General features: G+C 49.1%; 1 protein-coding gene across 4 annotated transcripts in view; it reads right to left on the reverse strand.

Annotated features, from left to right (window-relative positions):
* Positions 1-20867: 20867 nt before the first annotated feature.
* Positions 20868-21910, reverse strand: part of MFN1 (mitofusin 1) — a 60027-nt gene continuing 58984 nt past the window's right edge. For all 4 annotated transcript variants that reach the window (XM_075340601.1, XM_075340602.1, XM_075340603.1 and 1 more), the window contains exon 18: positions 20868-21833. In XM_075340601.1, the coding sequence (XP_075196716.1) occupies positions 21764-21833 (70 nt within the window). In that variant the 3' untranslated portion in view covers positions 20868-21763. The remainder of the gene's footprint in view (positions 21834-21910) is intronic.

Here is a 21910-nt window from a genome sequence, read left to right on the forward strand (position 1 = left end):
TACATCTCTTGAAAAATTAATCTAGGGGTATAGTGAGCATTTTAAACCCACAGATGATTCACAGAATTGTGTAACATTGGGTTCCAGAAATTAAATATTACATTTTTTCCACTAAAATGTTGTTTTAGCTCCAAGTTTTTAATTTTAAAAAGGGCTTTTAGGAGGAAATGGATCACAGAATTTTGTTATGCAATTTCTACCAAGTTAGCCAACATTATATATTAGGTTAGAACCTACTTTTCAGGCACAGTGCAATGCTCAGAAGGGAAGGCATGCAATATTGAAATGCAGATTTTGCTTGAATGGTCATGTCACATTGCCAGAGCCCCTGAGTTGCCAGACTATCAGAACTCTACAGTGGACCACATTTTACAAACTGCACCCTCAGTGATTACATATAATGAAGCATTGAGGTAACTGATACCACAGGTGTGTCAAAGAATGTTATACCATTCTGTGGTGAAGAGCTAAAAATGCATCTCAATAAATTAGAATATCCTCAAAAAGTTAATTTATTTCAGTAATTCAATACAAAAGGGGAAATGCATATATTATATAGAGTCATTACAAACAGAGTGATCTATTTCAAGTGTTTATTTCTGTTAATGTTGATGATTATGGCTTACAGCCAATGAAAACCCAAAAGTCGTCATCTCAGAAAACTAGAATACCACAAAACACCTGCAAAGGCTTTCCAAGCGTTCAAAATGGTCCCTTACTTTGGTTCAGTAGGCTTCACAATCATGGGGAAGACTGCCGACTTGACAGATGTCCAGAACGCGGTCATTGACACACTCCACAAGGAGGGTAAGCCACAGAAGGTCATTGCTAAAGAAGCTGGCTGTTCAGAGTGCTGTCTCCAAGCATATTAATGGAAAGTTGTGTGGAAGTAAAAAGTGTGGTAGAAAAAGCTGCACAATTATCCAGGATAACCACAGCCTTGTTAGGATTAAGAAAAGGCCATTCAAATATTTGGGGGCGATTCACAAGGAGTGGACTGGTGCTGGAGTCAGTACTTCAGGAGCAACCACACACAGACGTTTCCAGGACATGGACTACAATTGTCACATGTCATTTGCTGGAGTAGGTCCACTGTGTTTTATCAAGACCAAAGTCAGCGCAGCTGTCAACCAGGGAATTTTAGAGCACTTCATGCTTCCCTCTGCAAAGAAGCTTTTTGGAGATGGAAATTTCATTTTCCAGCAGGACTTGGCATCTGTCAACACTGCCAAAAGTACCAAAACTGGTTTAATAACCACAGTATCACTGTGCTTGAATGGCCAGCAAAGTCGCCTGACCTAAACCCCATAGATAATCTTTGGGGTATTGTTAAGAGGACAATGAGAGACACCAGAACCAACAATGCAGACGAGCTGAAGGCTACTATCAAAGCAACCTGGGCTTCCATAACACCTCAGCAGTGCCACAGGCTGATCGCCTCCATGCCACCCCGCACTGATGCAGTAATTCATTCAAAAGGAGCCCCAACCAAGTATTGTGTGCATTTAGGGTATGTCCGCATGCTGCGTTCTTGATTTGACAAAAAAAAATGCACCCTCTAGCAGAGGCTTGGCCAGCTGTTTTTTATTTTTTTGGGTAAAAAGAAAATGACATGGGGTAACCCCCATTTTTCATTTCCAGCACGGGAACAGCAGCAGCTCCAGGCTGCAACCCTTAGCTGTCTGCTGTACCTTGGCTGGTTATGAAAAATAGAGGAGATCCCACACTTTTTTTTTATTATTTGATTTCTTTTTAAAAAAAATACCAAAAAAACAACGTGGGGTCCTCCCCATTTTTCTAAAACCAGCCAAGGTGCAGCAGACAACTGGGGGACGATATTATTAGGGAGGGAAGGCCCATCGTTATTTGGCCCTTTCCAACCTAACAACAGCAGCCCACAGCCATCCCAGAAGTGGCGCATACATAAGATGCGCCAGTTCTGGTGCTGGACCTGCTGCGATGGCAATCAGGGTAATAAGGAGTTAATGGCAGCCCACAGCAGCCACTAAGTCATAGATTAATTATGGCAGTCATTTATGAGAGCCCGCCCACCATCACTCATCTGTACGTGAAAGTAAATAAACATACACCCCAAAATCCTTTATTTGGAATACAATACAAAAAACACCCTCTTTCGCCACTTTATTAACCCCAACACACCCTGCACGTTCGAAGTACTCCACACGATGTCCCACGGCTATTCAGCTCTACTACATCCCTGTCCCGTCACAGTGAGCACCATAGAGCATAACTGCCCACTGACAGCAGACAGACAGCCGCGAGATGAGAATGAACTCGGGTGAACCTCTGATGTCAGTGCCGCGACACAGGTAGCAGTGCGGGGCCTGTAGCTGTGACGTCAAAGGTCCACCTGAGTTCATTGTTATCTCGCAGCTCAGCCTCGGTGTTGCGGCCTGATTTGCGGTCACAGGTGGAGGACACCAGCTGTGACCGGAAATCACCTGAGTGATGGCACCGCTGATCGCGCTGCTCACTTCAGTCACTCGGGTGATTTGCTGTCACAGGTGGAGGACTCCAGCTGTGGCTAACCTGAGTGACGTCACTGCTGATAGTGGGACTCACCTCAGTTGCAGCGTTTAGCTTACAGCGGGCAGTCTTGTTCTATGGCACTTGCTCTGCGTGTTAGATGTCAGATGTAGCAATGCTGGAAGAGTCGTGGGACCTCGTGTGGATTATGTCAGACCTAGAGGGGTGTTTGGGGGATTATAGACGCCTGCCATCACTATGCTAGGACTTAGTGGCATCTATGGGCTACCATTAACTCCTTGTTACCCCAATTGCCACCGCACCAGAGCAATTGGGATGAGCCAGGTAATGTCCTAGGACTGTCGTCGCATCTAAGGGATACAGCAATTCCGGGCGGCTGCTGGCTGATATATTTAGGCTGGGGGGCTCCCAATAACGTGGGCTCCCCAGCCTGAGAATACCAGCCCCCAGCTGTGAGGCTTTATCTTGGCTTGTTATCAAAATTGGGGGAGGGAACTGCACGCCATTATTTTTTATTTTTTTTATTTCACTGTACGATATAGACCTGCTTACTGGCGACTGTGTTTGGTTGCAGGCAGACAGGTGTAACTCAGCGTGGGGGCGCGTTTGACTGCAACCATAGTGGCGTTGAGCGGGGGAAGCAGTGCATATGAAATGAGTCAGTGATCGGTGAGTATCAAGCGGAAAGAGACAGAATGGACAAAAGTTAGTGACCTGCATTTTTGTTGACAAGAAGAACAGTTCCAAAACACAACAAAAAAGAGAATTTTGTTTACTTACCGTAAATTCTTTTTCTTATAGTTCCGACATGGGAGACCCAGACCATGGGTGTATAGCTTCTGCCTCCGGAGGACACACAAAGTACTACACTCAAACGTGTAGCTCCTCCCTCCGGGCTATATACACCCCCTGGATGACAATCTAACCAGTTCAGTGCAAAAGCTGGAGGACATCCACCCATAAGTAGAGATAGAGTAAAACTCGGAAAAACCGGAACCTCTGTCTACAACAACAGCCGGTGTTAAACACACGGAACAAGAACTGCCAACAGGCAACAGGGAGGGTGCTGGGTCTCCCATGTCGGAACTATAAGAAAAAGAATTTACGGTAAGTAAACAAAATTCTCTTTTTCTTCATCGTTCCTTATGGGAGACCCAGACCATGGGACGTCTCAAAGCAGTCCATGGGTGGGAAATAAACAAAACTGAGAAGTAGGCAAAACCTAACTTCACAAGTGGGCGACAGCTGCCTGAAGGATGCGTCTGCCCAAGCTCGCATCTGCCGAAGCATGAGCATGCACTTGGTAGTGCTTCGAAAAGGTGTGCAGACTAGACCAAGTGGCAGCCTGACAAACCTGCTGAGCCGTAGCCTGGTGCCTGAAAGCCCAGGAGGCACCGACAGCTCTGGTCGAGTGCGCCTTAATCCCTGGCGGTGGGGGCACCTAAGAACACTGGTAGGCATCGGAGATGGCCGACCTAATCCAACGAGCTAGGGTCGGCTTAGAAGCCGAGAGACCCTTGCGCTAACCCGTGGTTAGCACAAAAAGTGAGGTGCACCGCCTAAAGGCGGCGGTGCGTGACACATAGATTCGGAGCGCCCGCACCAAATCCAAGGTATGCAACGCCTTCTCAAAGCGATGCACAGGGGCCGGACAAAGGGAAGGCAATGAAATGTCCTGGTTAAGGTGGAAAGGAGATACCACCTTAGGGAGAAAATCCGGAGTCGGACGGAGAACCACCTTGTCTTGGTGAAACACCAAAAAAGGTGACTCCGAAGAGAGCGCAGCCAAATCAGAGACTCTCCTGAGAGAAGTTATGGTTACTAGAAAAACCACTTTCTGTGAAAGTCTAAACAAAGGAACCTCCCTAAGAGGCTCAAAGGGAGGTTTCTGTAAAGCCGTGAGGACCAGATTAAGATCCCAAGGATCCAAAGGCCGCCGGTAAGGAGGAATGATGTGAGATGCGCCCTGCATGAAGGTGCGCACCTGAGCCAGTCGGGCGATACGCCGCTGGAATAATACCGACAGAGCCGACACCTGTCCCTTGAGGGAATTGAGGGACAGTCCTAGCTGCAGACCGGACTGTAGAAAGGACAGGATGGTCGGCAAGGAGAACGGCCAAGGAGAACGGCCAAGGAGCATGGCCGGAAGAGCGACACCAGGACAGGAAAATCTTCCAAGTCCTGTGGTAAATCTTGGCCGAGGAAGACTTCCTAGCCTGAGTCATAGTGGAGATGACCTCAGAAGGAATGCCTGAAGCCGTCAGGATCCAGGACTCAAGAGCCACGCTGTCAATCTGAGAGCCGCAGAATTCTGGCAGAAGAACGGACCTTGAGAGAGAAGGTCTGGGCGGTCCGGGAGATGCCACGGCATTTCTACGGACAGACGGAGCAGATCTGGGTACCAAGCTCGCCTGGGCCAGTCCGGAGCAATGATTATGACCCGACGGCCCTCCATTCTGATCTTGCGCAGAACCCTGGGCAAGAGAGCTAGAGGGGGAAACACATAGGCCAGACGGAACTGGGACCAATCTTGAACCAGCGCGTCCGCTGCTAAGGCCTGAGGATCGTGGGAGCGAGCCACGTAAACCGGAACCTTGTTGTTGTGCCGGGATGCCATTAGGTCCACTTCCGGAGTGCCCCACTTGCGGCAGATTGACCTGAACACTGCCGGATGAAGGGCCCACTCGCCGCTGTCCACGGTTTGACGGCTGAGATAATCGGCCTCCCAGTTTTCTACGCCTGGGATGTGGACCGCGGATATGGTGGACTTGGAGTCCTCCGTCCACTGAAGGATTCGTTGAACTTCCAACGTTGCCAGGCGGCTGCGAGTCCCGCCCTGGTGATTGATGTAGGCAACTGCTGTCGCGTTGTCCGACTTGACTCGAATGTGCTTGCCCGCCAACAGGTGGTGAAAGGCTACGAGAGCTAGAAGAACAGCCCTGATCGAGAGGGCTGATTCGGACGGAGTCCAAGTGCCCTGTGCTCGGTGGTGGAGAAATACTGCCCCCCAACCGGAGAGGCTGGCATCCGTGGTGAGGATCACCCAGGACGGAGTCAGGAAGGAGCGTCCCTGTGACAGAGAGAGGGGCCGAAGCCACCACTGAAGAGAGCTCCTGGTCTGCGGCGACAGAGCCACTAGCCTGTGCAAGGAAGAGGTCCGCTTGTCCCAACAGCGGAGAATGTCCAGCTGCAGAGGACGCAGATGGAACTGGGCAAAGGGAACCGCTTCCATTGACGCCACCATCTGACCCAGCACCTGCATGAGGTGCCTGATGGAATGACGGCGGGGCCTCAACAGAGAGCGCACCGCCAGATGAAGGGACTGCTGTTTGACTAAGGGCAGCTTCACAAGTGCCTGCAGAGTCTCGAATTGCATCCCTAGGTACGCAAGTTCCTGGGTCGGGGTCAGAGTGGACTTGGGCAGATTGACAAGCCACCCGAATTGAACAAGCGTGGCGAGAGTGAGCGAAACACTCCGCTGGCAGTCTGCACTGGATGAGGCCTTGACTAGAAGGTCGTCCAGGTAGGGGATTACTGCCAACCCCTGGAGATGCAGGACCGCAACCACTGCTGCCATGACCTTGGTGAAAACCCGAGGGGCTGTGGCTAACCCGAAGGGGAGAGCCACAAATTGGAAATGTTCCTCTCCGATTGCAAAGCGTAGCCAACGCTGGTGTGAAACCGCAATAGGCACATGCAGATAGGCATCTCTGATGTCGATGGATGCTAGAAAATCTCCTTGGGTCATTGAGGCAATGACCGATCTCAGAGATTCCATGCGAAAGCGCCGCACCTGAACATGCTTGTTGAGAAGCTTGAGATCCAGGATGGGCCGGAAGGAACCGTCCTTCTTGGGGACTAGGAAGAGGTTTGAGTAGAAACCTCTGAACCGTTCCCGGGCGGGAACCGGAACAATTACTCCATTGGCCTGCAAGGATGCCACGGCCTGAGAGAAGGCGGCGGCCTTGGAGCAGGGGGGAGTGGACAGAAAAAATCTGTTTGGCGGGCTGGAAGAAAATTCTATCCTGTAGCCGTGGGAGATGATATCCCGCACCCACTGATCGGAGACGTGTTGAAACCACACGTCGCCAAAGTGGGAGAGCCTGCCACCGACCAAGGACATTGCTGGCGCAGCCAGATAGTCAAGAGGAGGCTGCCTTAGTGGCAGCGGCTCCTCCGTTTTTCTGAGGACGCGGTTTCGCGCGCCAGTTGGGTTTACGATCCTTGGCTGAGGTAGTGGACGAAGCTGAGGGCTTAGAGGATGACCAGTTAGAGGAACGAAAGGAACGAAACCTCGACTGGTTCCTGCCCTGGACAGGTTTTCTGGTTTTGGTCTGTGGCAAGGAAGTACTCTTCCCGCCAGTAGCTTCCTTAATGATTTCATCCAGTTGTTCACCGAACAGCCGGGACCCAGTAAAGGGGAGCCCAGCAAGGAACTTCTTAGAAGAAGCGTCTGCCTTCCACTCTCGAAGCCACAAAATCCTGCGGATCGCGAGAGAATTAGCGGAAGCCACCACCGTGCTGTTAGAAGCCTCCAGAATGGCAGACATGGCGTAGGATGAAAAAGCCGAAGCCTGGGAGGTTAAGGCAACCATCTCGGGTATAGAGTCCCTGGCGAGGGAATGTATCTCCGCCAGAGAGGCAGAGACTGCCTTAAGAGCCCACACTGCTGCAAAAGACGGGGAGAACGAGGCTCCTGCCGCCTCATATACAGATTTGGCCAGAAGGTCAACCTGGCGGTCAGTGGGATCTTTAAGAGAGGTGCCATCGGCCACAGATACGACTGTCCGGGCTGAGATTCTAGACACCGGAGGGTCAACCTTTGGGGACTGAGCCCACTCCTTAACCACCTCAGGTGGAAAGGGAAAACGGTCATCAGAGCCACGCTTTGGAAAGCGTTTGTCAGGACAGGCCCTGGGCTTGGTAACAGTGGTCTGAAAACTGGAGTGATTAAAAAACGTACTCCTAGCTCTCTTAGGAGAGGTAAACTGGTGTATTTCTACCAGAGAGGCTTGTTCCTCTGACACTGGTGGATTGAGGTTCAGTACGGAGTTAATGGATGCAATCAAGTCATCAACATCCGCATCACCCTCAGATAAGACAATGGGATACATAGAGGTAGCGTCTGAGCCCACAGTAAAAGTATCTTCCTCGCCTTGCACCTCAGCTCGTGAATCAGAGCCGTGGGACGAGGAAGGAGAGGGGTCCCTGCGTCTCCGTTTAGGAGGACGGGGTCCTAAAACATGCTCTGAGAGCTCTGCAGAGCTCGGAGAAGCAGAGGCGCCCTGAGAAGGGGGCTGATGCATGGTCAGCAGAGTCCGGGACAGCTGTCCCATGGAGTCGGCAAAAGACTGGGAAATAGCTCTGGAAAAAGATGCTACCCAAGCCGGGGGTTCAGCCACCGGGGCCGGAGCAGCCGGAGGGACCCCTGAGGAGGCTCCAGGCTGAGGCACCACCATGTTAGAGCAGGCATCACAGTGTGGATATGTGCTCGATTCTGGCAGAATGAGCTGACATGCAGTGCCTATAGCGTACAGCTTAGCAGCCTTCTTGCTCCTAGTGACAGACATGCTGCTGAGGTGGAGACTCTGCAGTAAGAATACACTGCTGTAGAATGCCTGAGGTGTATAATAAAGCCCACAACCAGAGGTTGTGGCTTACCAGACCGATTCCTGTGTGCCCTCCGGATTCCACAGCTCGGACCCCCAGTGAAGCGTGCAGCTGCAGCAGCCAGCGCCGATCAGCATGTGAACGCTGAGAAAATGGCGCTGGAGTGAGGAGGGGGGGGCGGAGATTAGCCCAAGAGCGGGAACCGGAGGGCCAAGGAGAGATACAGGGGAGGGAACATCTCCTCAGAAAGGAGTGTCCTCCCCTATGCTGAACGGCCGGTGGGCGGCGCCGCAGTGCTCCCCTGCATGACTGACATGCAGGGGAAGCTGAAAACGAAACTAGGCCGCAACTGAAGCCGGGGCCTAGATTTTCACATGCGGCCGACGAGCAGGCACCGTCGGCGCAGTTCTCAGGATAAATCCAGAGAACCGGCCGGAAATCACAGTACAGTCAAAAGACACACTCTCCCCTTAATAAATGTACCCGGGAACCCTGAAAAATGTCTCAATACTTAGCTTTGAGACGCAGGGCCAAGTCCCTGGGGGGGGGATTAAACGCTCCATCCAGCAGGATCCCACAGGGCTGCGGAAGGAGACCGGTCTCCTGCAAAGCAGAGAGAACCGTGATGGCTCCCACTTCAAGCCAGAGCCCGAGGGATGGTGAAGGAGCGCGGCATGTGAAGGCTCCAGCCTTGTAAAGTCAACCTTAACAACACCGCCGACACAGTGGGGTGAGAAGGGACATGCCGGGAGTCCAGACTGGACCCGCTTTTCTTCCAAATCTTTGAAAAAAATCAAACACAAAGCATTGAACTGATTAGATTGTCATCCAGGGGGTGTATATAGCCCGGAGGGAGGAGCTACACGTTTGAGTGTAGTACTTTGTGTGTCCTCCGGAGGCAGAAGCTATACACCCATGGTCTGGGTCTCCCATAAGGAACGATGAAGAAAGTGATGCAAATGCACAGCTAACATTTTGGTTGTGTTTTGGACACATCTCATTCATTTCAATGGGTTACAAAACGCGACCCAAAACGCAAAAAAAGAAGGGAATTTTGTTTACTTACCGTAAATTCCTTTTCTTCTAGCTCCTATTGGGAGACCCAGACAATTGGGTGTATAGCTTCTGCCTCCGGAGGCCACACAAAGTATTACACTTTAAAAAGTCTAACCCCTCCCCTCTGCTATACACCCTCCCGTGCATCACGGGCTCCTCAGTTTGGTGCAAAAGCAGGAAGGAGAAAACTTATAAATTGGTCTAAGGTAAATTCAATCCGAAGGATGTTCGGAGAACTGAAACCATGAACCAAAAGAACAATTGAACATGAACAACATGTGTACACAAAAGAACAACAGCCCGAAGGGAACAGGGGCGGGTGCTGGGTCTCCCAATAGGAGCTAGAAGAAAAGGAATTTACGCTAAGTAAACAAAATTCCCTTCTTCTTTGTCGCTCCATTGGGAGACCCAGACAATTGGGATGTCCAAAAGCAATCCCTGGGTGGGTAAAAGAATACCTCGATAAAAAGAGCCGAAAAACGGCCCCCTCTTACAGGTGGGCAACTGCCGCCTGAAGGAGTCGCCTACCTAGGCTGGCATCTGCCGAATCATCGGCATGCACCTGATAGTGTTTCGTGAGAGTGTGCAGACTCGACCAGGTAGCCGCCTGACACACCTGCTGAGCCGTAGACTGGTGTCGCAATGCCCAGGACACCGACGGCTCTGGTAGAATGGGCCTTCAGCCCTGCAGGAATCGGAAGCCCAAAGGAACGGTAGGCTTCAAGAATCGGTTCCTTGATTCACCGAGCCAAGGTTGACTTGAAAACCTGAAATCCCTTACTCTGGTCCGCGATAAGGACAAGAGCGCATCAGACCGGCGCAGGGGCGCCGTGCGAGAAATGTAGAGCCGGAGTGCTCTCACCAGATCTAATAAATGCAAATCCTTTTCACATTGGTGAACCGGATGCGGACCCAAAGAGGGTAAGACGAAACGGGGATACCTTAGGGAGAAAGTCCGGGACCAGACGTAGAACCACCCTATCCTGGTGAAACACCAGGAAGGGGGCTTTGCATGACAGCGCTGCCAGCTGAGATACCCTTCTGAGTGATGTGACTGCCACTAGGAAGGCCACCCTTTGCAAGGCAAATGGCCAGGGAGTAAAACCCTGATCAGAGCACCAGGATAAGAAGATCCTCCAAGTCCTGTGATAGATCTTGGCGGACATTGGTTTCCTGGCTTGTCTCATGGTGGCAATGACATCTGGAGATATCCCTGATGACGCTAGGAGCCACCACACAGTGAGGATTAGAGCCGTAGAATTCAGAAGGAAATATGGCCCTTAAGGCAGCAAGTCTGGTCGGTCTGGGAGAGTCCACGGTTGACCCACCGTGAGGTGCCACAGATTCGGGTACCACGATCACCTCGGCCAGTCTGGAGCAACGAGGATGGCGCGGCGACAGTCTGACCTGATCTTGCGTAACACTCTGGGCAGTAGTGCCAGAGGAGGAAATACAGAAGGCAGTCGAAACTGCGACCAGTCGTGAACTAGCGCGTCTGCCGCCAGAGCTCTGTGATCCTTGGACCGAGCCATGAATGCCGGGACTTTGTTGTAGTGCTGAGACGCCATTAGATCGACGTCCGCCGTTCCCCAACGGCAACAGATCTCTAGAAACACGTGCGGGTGAAGACCATTCCCCTGCGTCCATGCCCTGGCGACTGAGAAAAATCTGCTTCCCAGTTTTCTACGCCCGGGATGTGAACTGCGGAGATGTTGGAGGCTGTGGCTTCCGCCCACAGCCGAATCCGCCGAACTGCTCGGAAAGCTTGATGACTGCGTGTGCCGCCCTGGTGGTTGATGTACGCAACTGCCTTGGCGTTGTCCGACTGAATTCGGATCTGCCTGCCGTCCAGCTACCGCTGGAACACCCTTAGGGCTAGATCCACTGCCCTTATCTCCAGAACATTGAACCGAGGGGAGGACTCTGTCGGAGTCCCGGTTCCCTGAGCCGAGTGGTGGAGGAAGACCGTTCCCCACCCTGACAGACTCGCGTCCGTCGTGACCCCAGCCCCGGCTGGGGGCCGGAAGGATTTTTCCTTCGCTCAGGAAGTGGAAAGAAGACACCACTGAAGAGAGGTTTTGCTGCAAGGGAAAGAGAGACGTTCTTGTCTAGGGACGTCGACCTCCTGTCCCATTTGCGGTGTCCGATAGAATCGGACGCAGACGAAACTGCGCAAGGGAACTGCGTCCCTTGCTGCCACCATCTTCCTGGGACAGTGCATGAGGCGCCTCAAGGGGTGACTGGGCCCGAAGGACAGATTGCACCCCTGTCTGTAGTGAACGCTGACTATGCAGCGGAAGCTTCACTATCGCTGAGAGAGTATAATACTCCCTCCCGAGATAAGTCAGTGATTGGGTCGGTGTCAGTTTTGACCTTGGAATTTTGATGATCCACCCGAACCCCTGGAGAGTCTCCAGAGCAATGGTCAGGTTGTGTTGACATGCCACCCAGGAGGGTGTCTTGACTAGAGGATCGTCTAGGTAAGTGATCACCGAGTGGCCCTGTAGGACCGCCACCACTGCTGCCATGACCTTGGTGAAGACCCGTGGGGCTGTCGCCAGGCCGAATGGCAGTGCCACGAACTGAAAGTGTTCGTCCCTGATGGCGAAACGCAGAAGGCGTTGAAGCTCGGGTGCGATCGGCACATGGAGATAAGCATCCTTGATGTCAATTGATGCTAGGAAGTCTCCTTGTGACATCGAGGCTTCAGAGTGTTCACCGCCTGAAAAAGTGCATCGGCTCACTCGGGGGGCGGAGATGTTCTGAAGAAACGAGTCTGAGGACGAGAGCAGAGCTGTATCCTGTAACCGTGAGACAGAATGTCTCTCACCCATCGGTCTTGGACTGGGGCAAGGACGAGACTGTCTAGTAACTTCATCCAATTGCTCGCCAAACAAACGGTCGCCAGAAAATGGCAAACCGGTTAAGAACTTCTCGGAAGCAGAGCCTGCCTTCCCGTCACGTAGCCACATGGCCCTGCAGACTGCCACTGAATTGGTTGATGCTACCGCTGTACGGCTCGCAGAGTCCAGGAACGGCGTTCATGGCGTAGAACGAAAAAACCTACGCCTGAGAAGTGAAGGACACAACCTGCGTGGCAGATGTATGTGCAACCGAAATAATCTCAGCCAGAGAAGCTGAGATAGCTTGGAGTGCCCTCACGGCTGCGATGGCTGGAGCAAAAGATGCGACTATGGCTTCATAGATGGATTTCATCATAAGCGGTATTTGCCTGTCAGTGGCATTCGTGAGAGATGGACATCTGCCCCTAATACTACGGATCTAGCCGCCAGCCTAGAGACTGGAGGATCCACCCTGTGACACTGAGCCCAACCCTTAAGCCCGTCAGGGGGGAAAAGGGTAACGCGTGTCAATAAGGCGCTTAGTAAGCGCTTGTCCGTCAAGTTCTGTGCTACTGGACGGCCCCTCTGGAGTTAGAGTGATCGAAAACACGCACTCCTGATGAATTCGGGGAAGGTTCCCAGCGGGCCCGCTTAGCCTATCATAGGCCGCGGTCCGTGACAGAGTTCTGGGATCTGGGTGTTACCCCAGGATGTTGTACCGACCCAGAGGGACCCGGGAGCGATGAACTCACCGCTCCCTGGCCCTGTGTTATCGGTCTGGACTCCAGTATCTTAGCAGACCCTCTGTCCAGAGACTGAGTCCTGGAATGTGAAAGCTATTCAGAGATTTGCTGATTCCATCATGCAAACTCTGTCGCTGTCATCTGTGCAGTGCCTGTAATATAGCCGCACAAGAGGTACCGGTTGTAAAATAAGCCAGTGCCTTGGCACCCTTATTCTTTAAGAGCAGACAACAGCATGTCGTCCGCAGAGTAATCTGTGAGGGTATACAGCCAAAAGTAAATAATGCTGCCGAACAGTGAGATCATATACCATATAAATAAACATATATATATATATATATATATATATATATATATATATATACACTGCGGCACCAAGGGGGGGACAGCACCTGAAAAACTGGTGCCCCCCAGTGCTCAGTGAGGGGGAAGGAGGATACCAACGTATGCTCCAGCCCTCCCTGCCGACGTCCAGTCGGCCGTCCCGTCGTTACCCCTGACTGGCAGGCCCGAGAACGGGAGTATATGGCACTAGGCCGTAAGAGCCGGGGACTAAATTTAAAAACGCGGCCGGCAAACATGGCGCGGTCGGCGCGGTAGTCCCAGTCTCACAAACCAGTCAGCAACCGCTGCGGCGTTTGTAACACAGATGCTGCATGCACCGTCCCTCAGGGGACACAGAGTACCTTATGATGCAGGGCTCTGTCCCTGTAGTCACAAAAGTGCGGGAATCTGGTGGCCTATAGTGATCAGTGAGGGGGGGCGGAGGACAGCGAGGTGCGCTCCAGCCCTCACTGTCGGCATCATACCGACCGTCCCGCCTTTCTCCCTGACTGGCAGGCTCAGGGGCGTGAGTTTAACACACTAGGCCGCAAAAGCCGGGGACTAAAGTAAAAACCGCGGCCGGCAAACAGGCACGGTCGGCGCGGTAGTCCCAGACAAAAAATCCACACCGCAGTCGCAGCTGCGTCTGAGGCCAAGGTGCTTCATGCACCGTCCCAACGGGGACACATAGTACCTGTAGATGCAGGGCCATGTCCCTGACGATACTCCGTCTCCTGTCCGGCAGATTCCCCCAGGGGCTGCGGATGTGGCTTGTGGCCACTAGATTCCCTGCCCCGGGTCTCCCTCAGCTGCAGCCAGAAGTTGCTGAAAACATGGCTGACGGCGTTCTCTGAGGAGGAGGGAGGCGTGGGCGTAGTCACAAAAAGTGCGGGAATCTGGTGCCCCAGCGTGAGTAGTGAGGGGGGCGGAGGACAGCTCAGTGTACTCCAGCCCTCACTGTCGGCGTCATACCGACCGTCCCGCCCTTTTCCCTGACTGGCAGGCCTGGGGGCGGGAGAATCCCATACTAGGCCGCAAAAGCCGGGGACTAAAGTTAAAACCGCGGCCGGCCGGCAGTGCACGGTCGGCGCGGTAGTCCCGGACCCATACCCACGCCGCAGTCGCTGCAGCGTCTGGGCCCAAGGTGCTTTATGCGCCGTCCCAACGGGGACACAGAGTACCTGTGGATGCAGGGCCATGTCCCTGACGATACTCCGTCTCCTGTCCGGCAGATTCCCCCAGGGGCTGCGGAGGGAGACCGGTCCCAGTGTCTGGATGACCGGATAGGATCCCACTTCTCCCAGAGCCCCTAAGGGATGGGGAAGGAAAACAGCATGTGGCTCCAGCCTTTGTACCCGCAATGGGTACCTCAACCTTAACAGCACCGCCGACTCAGAGTGGGGTGAGAAGGGAGCATGCTGGGGGCCCTGTTATGGGCCCTCTTTTCTTCCATCCGATATAGTCAGCAGCTGCTGCTGACTAAAACGTGGAGCTTGCGTGAATGTGTGCCTCCTTCCACACAAAGCATAAAACTGAGGAGCCCGTGATGCACGGGAGGGTGTATAGCAGAGGGGAGGGGTTAGACTTTTTAAAGTGTAATACTTTGTGTGGCCTCCGGAGGCAGAAGCTATACACCCAATTGTCTGGGTCTCCCAATGGAGCGACAAAGAAAATGAACATGCTGCTTTGTTTTAGGCAAAGATTTTGACAAATATTTGTCAAATAAAACCCTCCCAAAAAAAAAAAAAAAAGCAACGTGCGGATGGAAATTTTCATTTCTCAGACTTTGCTGGGGAAGCAAAACGCATGCATTTTGTCATTGACACAGTGCAGTTTAAAATGCGGCCGAAACACAAGAAAAAACGCAACGTGTGGACAGACCCTAACTGTAGATAATTTTCAGTAGGCGCCAACATTTCTGAGTTTAACATCATGTTTTCAGTTGGTCTTATATAATAATCTATTTTTCTGAGATAATGACTTTTGGGTTTTCATTGGCTGTAAGCCATAATCATCAACATTAACAGAAATAAACACTTGAAATAGATCACTCTGATTGTAATGACTCTATATAAAATATATACGTTTCCCTTTTTGTATTGAATTACTGAAATAAATTAACTTTTTGATGATATTCTAATTTATTGAGATGCAGTTGTAATTGCTTTTTTATCACTAAAATACTAGATTTAGCCCCAGATTTTTTTTTATTTTCGCAAGGGTAAATGGCTAAAAAAACCTCCAGACCCTACAATTTGTTATACAATTTCTGCTGAACGTATCAATACACTGTATAAGGCCTCTTTCACACGTCCCTGAAAAACACGCACGTTTTTCATAGATGTGTCAAAGGTGCGTATTGCCCTCGGTGTGCCGTGTGTATGGCACACGTGTGCTCTCATTGTGTTATCTGTGATAACACACGGAGAACGGGGACTTTCTACTCACCTGTCTGTGGTGCTGATCTTCGGTCTCCGGTCCTGCCGACTCCCTGCTGCTGCTGATTCCGGCCGCAGTGTAGTGAATATGCAATGAGCATAATGAGCGGCGGTCGGCAGCAAGTGACAGCAGCGGCAGAGACTGCAGGGCTGGAGAAGGTGAGTAAAGGTTTTTTTTTTTTCCTCGCAGATACATGTGTTTTCTCCGGCGTGTGTCACACGGAACACATCCGTGTGGTCCGTTTGTGTTCCGTGTGACACCCATGATGCCGGAGAAAACGTGGACATGTCTACGTGTGGAGCGCACTGGCACACGTATGCTCCACACGTACACACGGTCCATGGCAGAATACGCACGTGAACGGAGACCCATTGATTTTAATGGGTCTACGGGTGCCCGTGTCTCCGGTACGTGAGGAAATGGACCAAACACGTACCGGAGACACGAACGTGTGAAAGAGGCCTAAGGTTGTACTGTTTAGCCACATGGCAAGGCTATGGAGGAAAGGAGCACCATTTGACTTACAGCGTTGATTTTTCTAGAATAGTTTGTTGACTCCATTGCAAGAGCTTCTGATGTGCCTAAACAGTGGAGCCACTACCCCACTCATGTGACCCCTTATTAGAATTTACACCCCTCTAGAAATTAATCTATCGATGTAGTAACTATTGTTACCCTATGGGTGATTTCCAGACAAACACAATAGAAGTTGTAGAGTGAATACTGCAAATATGCCATTGTTGTGCCTAGTATTATTGTGCCCAGCTTGTGCTTCTGGAATCACGTACCCGGAAAAATAAGTAGGCTCTCCTTACTACAGTACAATCAAATGTAAATAAGTGTGCTTTAGGCACATTGTAAGGCTCATAAGGAAGGGGGGACATTTGGATTTCGGAGTGCAGATTTCTTTTGGTAGATGCAATGTCGCTTTTCCAGAGTCTATATGCTACCAGTAACATGGAAGCTCCCTACATTCCTGTTAACAGGGGATGCAGCTAAGTGGGGGCTTGTTTTTTGTGGGTTGAGTTGAAGCTTTTATTGGTTGCATTTTGGGGTTCAGAACATTTTGTATCAGTTCACATGTATCTGGTGCTCTGCATTGAGGACTTAAAGGGAACCCGACAGGTCAAAAAAAGCATTATAACCTACAAGCAGGAGTCTGTGAGCTAGTAACCCCTTCCTACCCATCCCTTTGTTATAATATTGTGTAATATAGAAGTAATAAAATACATTTTATTACTTACATATTCCCTATGTAAATGAGCAGGTCTCTAGCCCCGTGGGAGTTTGCATGCTTTCCATGGTATTACGCCCCTGTGGGCGTGATACCATGGATTTACATGAGCGACCTCACGTCTGCTCCTTCAGAATCTCGCACGTGCGCACTCACCATTCTCGCCGCCTTCTCATCCTTTTGTTTACATGTCGGCTTCTGACGCGCACTGCAAAAGACCGAAACTGCAGGAGTCTTCTGAGCACAGCACAACACAGGGATGGGTAGGAAGGGGTTACTAGCTCACACAGGCTCCTGCTTGTAGGTTATAACGCTTTTTTGACCTGGCAGGTTCCCTTTAAATCTGGGTTTCCAGATAAATATCTGAATCACGTGATTCAGATGAAGCTCCCTATGGATCCATTCACTAATGAAGTAGGTGGAGTAACTGATAAAAATGGTCTCTGTTTAGCGCATCCGGCTTTTCAGAGGGGCACAAAACTGGCCGACTGCACATTTGTGCAAAAAAGAAAAAAGGATACCGCTAGATCATATACCAAACTGAGCCCACAGTGACTGCTCCTGCAACATTATAGGAAATCTTCCCCATCAGTTGTTCTATCACGTATTTCAGAGATTTACAAGTAATTCCTGGTGTAACTGCTCAGCCTAGAGCAGTGTGAGACGAGCATTACAGCGATTTTTGGTTGGAAGAATGAACAAATCAACAGCAGGTCAAGTATTGGTTTTATTTTTTTTATACATCATTCTCCATTTTTTGATTGCTTTCTATTCCAGTTTTTAGTAGGCAGAATGAACAAAAACCAACAATTCAGGATTTTTTTTTTATGCCGTTCCGTGTATAGTAAAAGTGATAAGACAGCTTTATTCTTCGGGTCAGTACGATTACAGCGATACTATGTCTATATAGTTTATATTTTGCACAATAAAAACTTGTATAAAAAAAATGAATCTTTGCATCACTGTATCCGGAAAGCTATAACTATTTTTCTGTTGGAGTTATTTAGCAGCTTATTTTTGCAGGACAAAATGACATTTCCATTTTTTATTTACATTTGTCTTTTTGATCACGTTTCATTCCACTTTTTGTTCCTTTGTTTTTGAAAAAGCATAATTTTATGCCTTTTTTTCTTGTAGTATTCACTGAAGGGGTTAAATAGCAAGAGTATTATTATATAGCAGGTTGTTCTAGACACAGGGATACCAAATGTGTAAATTTTTTTGTTTATTTTTGTTTTTAGGTAAAATATACATATTTATTGGTATGGTTTTTTTTTTCTTCATTCTTTATTTGGGGATTTAAAGAAAAACAAAAAAAACCAAACAACTTTTAACTTAGTTCCTCTATGGCACTAACTTTCATTACTCTTGATAACTGGTATAATGCATTGCCATGCACTACACCTGTCAATGAGGCAGTGACAGAAGCCTTTTAGACCATGCTCCTACTATGGTCAATTAGGCTTTCTGTAGCTGGATGATCTGTAGTCATGACAATCTCTGGTTGCTATGGCAACGATCAGGCCCTTGCAATCGGGAGAGGGAGTGCATACCCTCTCCCAGCCTCATACATGTGTTGCTCAATATAAATTGTGGCATTTAGGGGTTAAAAGGACTCTGTTCACCAGTTTTTTGCTCCCCCATCTGAGAGCAGCATAATGTAGAGAGAGACCCCAATTCCAGCGATGTATCTCTTACTAAGTTGTTTGCTGTCATTTTGATAAAATCAAATGTTTTCTCTGCTGCAGATCTAGCAGTCATTTGAATGCAGAGCAGGGTTATAACAAACTCTTGCATGTGCTGGACTACCTGGCAGCAGGCCAAATAGTCCTCTAATGGCAATCTCCTGCTAATTAAAGTGTGATTTTATAAAAGCTATACTATGCAGCTCAGTAAGTGAAACACCACTGGAATCAGAGTTTCTGTCTCTACATTAGGCTGCTCTCACATTAGGTAGCAAAAACCTGGTGAGTGTGTCCCTGTAAATGGCCAAGGGTGGTGCAGGCCCCGCTCCTGGCTGTGGGAGACTCTCTCAGCTGTCATGCAAGTCCAGCTCGCAACGGTAATCACGCGAGCACAGCCCCTTTGCAAACACGACTGACAGAATGTGCCACAAAATAGGACGACCAAGGTTGGAAAGGGGTTAAAGCAGTTCATATCCTGAAGGTGTTATTTTTTTTACCACTGATTCCAGACAATTAATTTGCATGATTGCTGTCAATGAAGTGTTTCATTTGCAGCCGGCATTTCTTGTCCTGCACATAAGGACTCATTACTAAGGGTTGGGGGGGGGGGGGGGGTGCCCTTCTTTTGATAATTACTTGTGTGCTGTTTATTACCTAACTAGTGCACAACACCATTGTGAAAGGAAAGCTCTTGCCAGGTTTTTGCCACCTAACCTGGTAGCATAATGTAAAGACAGACCCTGATTCTACCAATGTGTCCCTTACTGGGCTGCAGCTGAAGTTTTGATGAGTGATGTTTCCAGGTAGTCAAGCATATTCATGCACCGATTGGTAGATTTGTGTACACTGTACATATGTGTAAAACCAATTATTAGGTAGTGCAACATGCTGTACACCACATAGGAGGTGTTTGCCACAGCAACACCTCTAAAGGCCATTCATTTGAATCCTCTAGTCTGTCATGTTTGGCATTTTTATAGATTGTCAATAATTTTCCCCTTGTATGTACACTCCTCTGATGACCTCATTACTGGGAGAGAGAAATATGTTGGAAGGGATCGCTTTGAATTTTGGGGGGACAATTTGTCTAATCCCACATTTGCGTTCTGTCCTTGTCAGGGCGAGAGCAAATACACGGGGCATGAGTGGGCAGTCAGGGAATACATCTCCTTGAGTTGATCCCTTCCCCAAATGGCTCAACAGAGTAGGATGCTCAGTCTACGAGATTGAAGTTTGGTTTTATTTGCAGTTTAGCACATACACTTTAGTTTTGCTTCTGTGTTGCACATTACATATTGGATCACAACAGTACTTGGCAATTTTATAAATATCTCATTCATATAATATATATTATATACATACATACACACACATACACACACACTAGCTGTAGTACCCGGGCGTTGCCCGGGATAGTAACTGTCTATGTCTCTCTGTCTGTATTTCCATTTGTGTCCCTTTCCCCAGGTCTGTCCCTTTCCCCAGGTCTGTCCCTTTCCCCAGGTCTGTCCCTTTCCCCAGGTCTGTCTGTCTCTCTCTATCCGTCTCCCCACTGGCATCATATTACCTCACACACAAGCTTCTTAGTCTACATGCACACGCTGCATCTTTTTGTGTTCACAAACTGCAGCCTAAATTGCACGTTGCCAGAGAGAGCCTGGAAATGTCACAAAAAAAATGCTTGTAATATCATTCCCCATTGATTGGCATCATCCATCCCATATTGACAGTGAAAATGCAGAAATCACTGGATGAACTGGCCACGTCTCCTGACCTGAATTAATCAGCCTCCTAAGCATATGAGTACCATGTTGCGTTATGAAACCCACGGCTTGTCTGTACATCATAGTCTGTGCTCGGACTCTGAATGTAAAATGGGTACACTATGCAGCATGAGATCTGGCAACTGCCCTGTGGACATTTTATGGCTGTGCACGTTCACCATTTTGTAGTAAGAGCATGATAATGTAGTCTCTTTTTGGGTTGCTTTACCCATCTGACATTCATGGTCCGAGTCCAGACTGTGGTGTATGGGCTGGAACAGACCCCAATGTGTCAGCCTCGTTCATGCCTATGAAGCTGGTGAATTCTGGTGAGGAGACTTGTGATCTGTCTGAACATAGAGTTTCATACACAAACAATGTTAGATGGGAGAAGTTGGCCTTACATAAAGCATCATAAAGGCACAAAAATAACTTCTAAGAAGTCAGCAGGGGGTCATGTCGTTTCGGCTCTAGATGGCCCCCATTGGGCTTGTAGCCGGGAGCCAGACTTTGAGGTTGAGTGGACTACAGTGATCCAGTAGGACCATCACAGACTGCTCAACGATGTCAAAAAGCAGCTAAGGTTTGACCAGCTTTTTTTCTGTCTAAATCTGCACAAATACTGACCACCCTTTGTACGTAGTGAATAAATACAGGGATCATTGCTGAGAAATACAAAACTTTTATTTGTCACAAACCACTATATACATTAATAGACAATGTATAGAAAATCAGTGCCGCTTATTACATGTCAGCAACAGAAGGAAACCTGTAAACGCGTGATGAAATTGGAGAGCCCTTATAACAGGCGGCTTTTTCTCTTTACATGCTACTGAAAGGACATTACCCTTTACATAGGAGGGTGGGATGGCAATCTGCGGCTGACAGAAGGAAGCAGACTCATACATACTGCCATCTGTCATATTTACCACTGAGTCTACAGTATTTAAAGGAGAACTCCGCTAACAGGACGTGACCGCAGCATTTCCAATACAGATCAGAATTTTTGTTGTTTCCCAGACAACAAATCTCCTTTATCCCGTCACTGATCTCACTATAGTAGCCCAAAAAGTGGAGGCCACCTTTGCCGAAACCTGATACAAGCTTTAGTTTAGGAACAGCACATTCAAGCCGTTCTACCTGAGTGACCCTGGGTGGTAGACAAAATGGTGGGGGTCTCTGTGAATCTTCAGTCCTTTACCACTTTCTTGGTACAACGAATAAAGTTTTGCTCATCTCTCATTGTATATATTAAAATAAATATTTAAATGAAACCTTCATATTCTCTTAAATCTGGAGTTATGCAAATAATTTCTTTACAAAACAATGAAGAAATATATTCTGGTAGCAAAGACGTGAATATCCGACTGCTCTGCAATAAACCGTGGGATATATAGCAAGTGTGGATTTGTCCAGCAGGCGATAACACCATCAGCTCACATATAACTGCATGTTAGGTCCTCCACAACTCAGAAAGTTCTGCCAGATGAGTGTAGGTGCTGGAGACCAATCTTCAGGTGCATGGGTAGGTCTGACGTGTCCTCTCCATCCATCACATTCACTTACTCTGGTTGAGGAACATCTTGGTAAAGTGATCCAGCTCATTTTCAAGGTGTACGGCTTTGTTTCTATGAAGACAACAACCTCATTAAATCAAGAGAAACTTTTTTCCTTCTAAAAGAGAGTCTGGAGGTCCATCATCCAT

The sequence above is a fragment of the Anomaloglossus baeobatrachus genome, chromosome 3 (genome assembly GCF_048569485.1).
Source record: "Anomaloglossus baeobatrachus isolate aAnoBae1 chromosome 3, aAnoBae1.hap1, whole genome shotgun sequence".
Lineage (NCBI taxonomy): Eukaryota > Metazoa > Chordata > Amphibia > Anura > Aromobatidae > Anomaloglossus > Anomaloglossus baeobatrachus.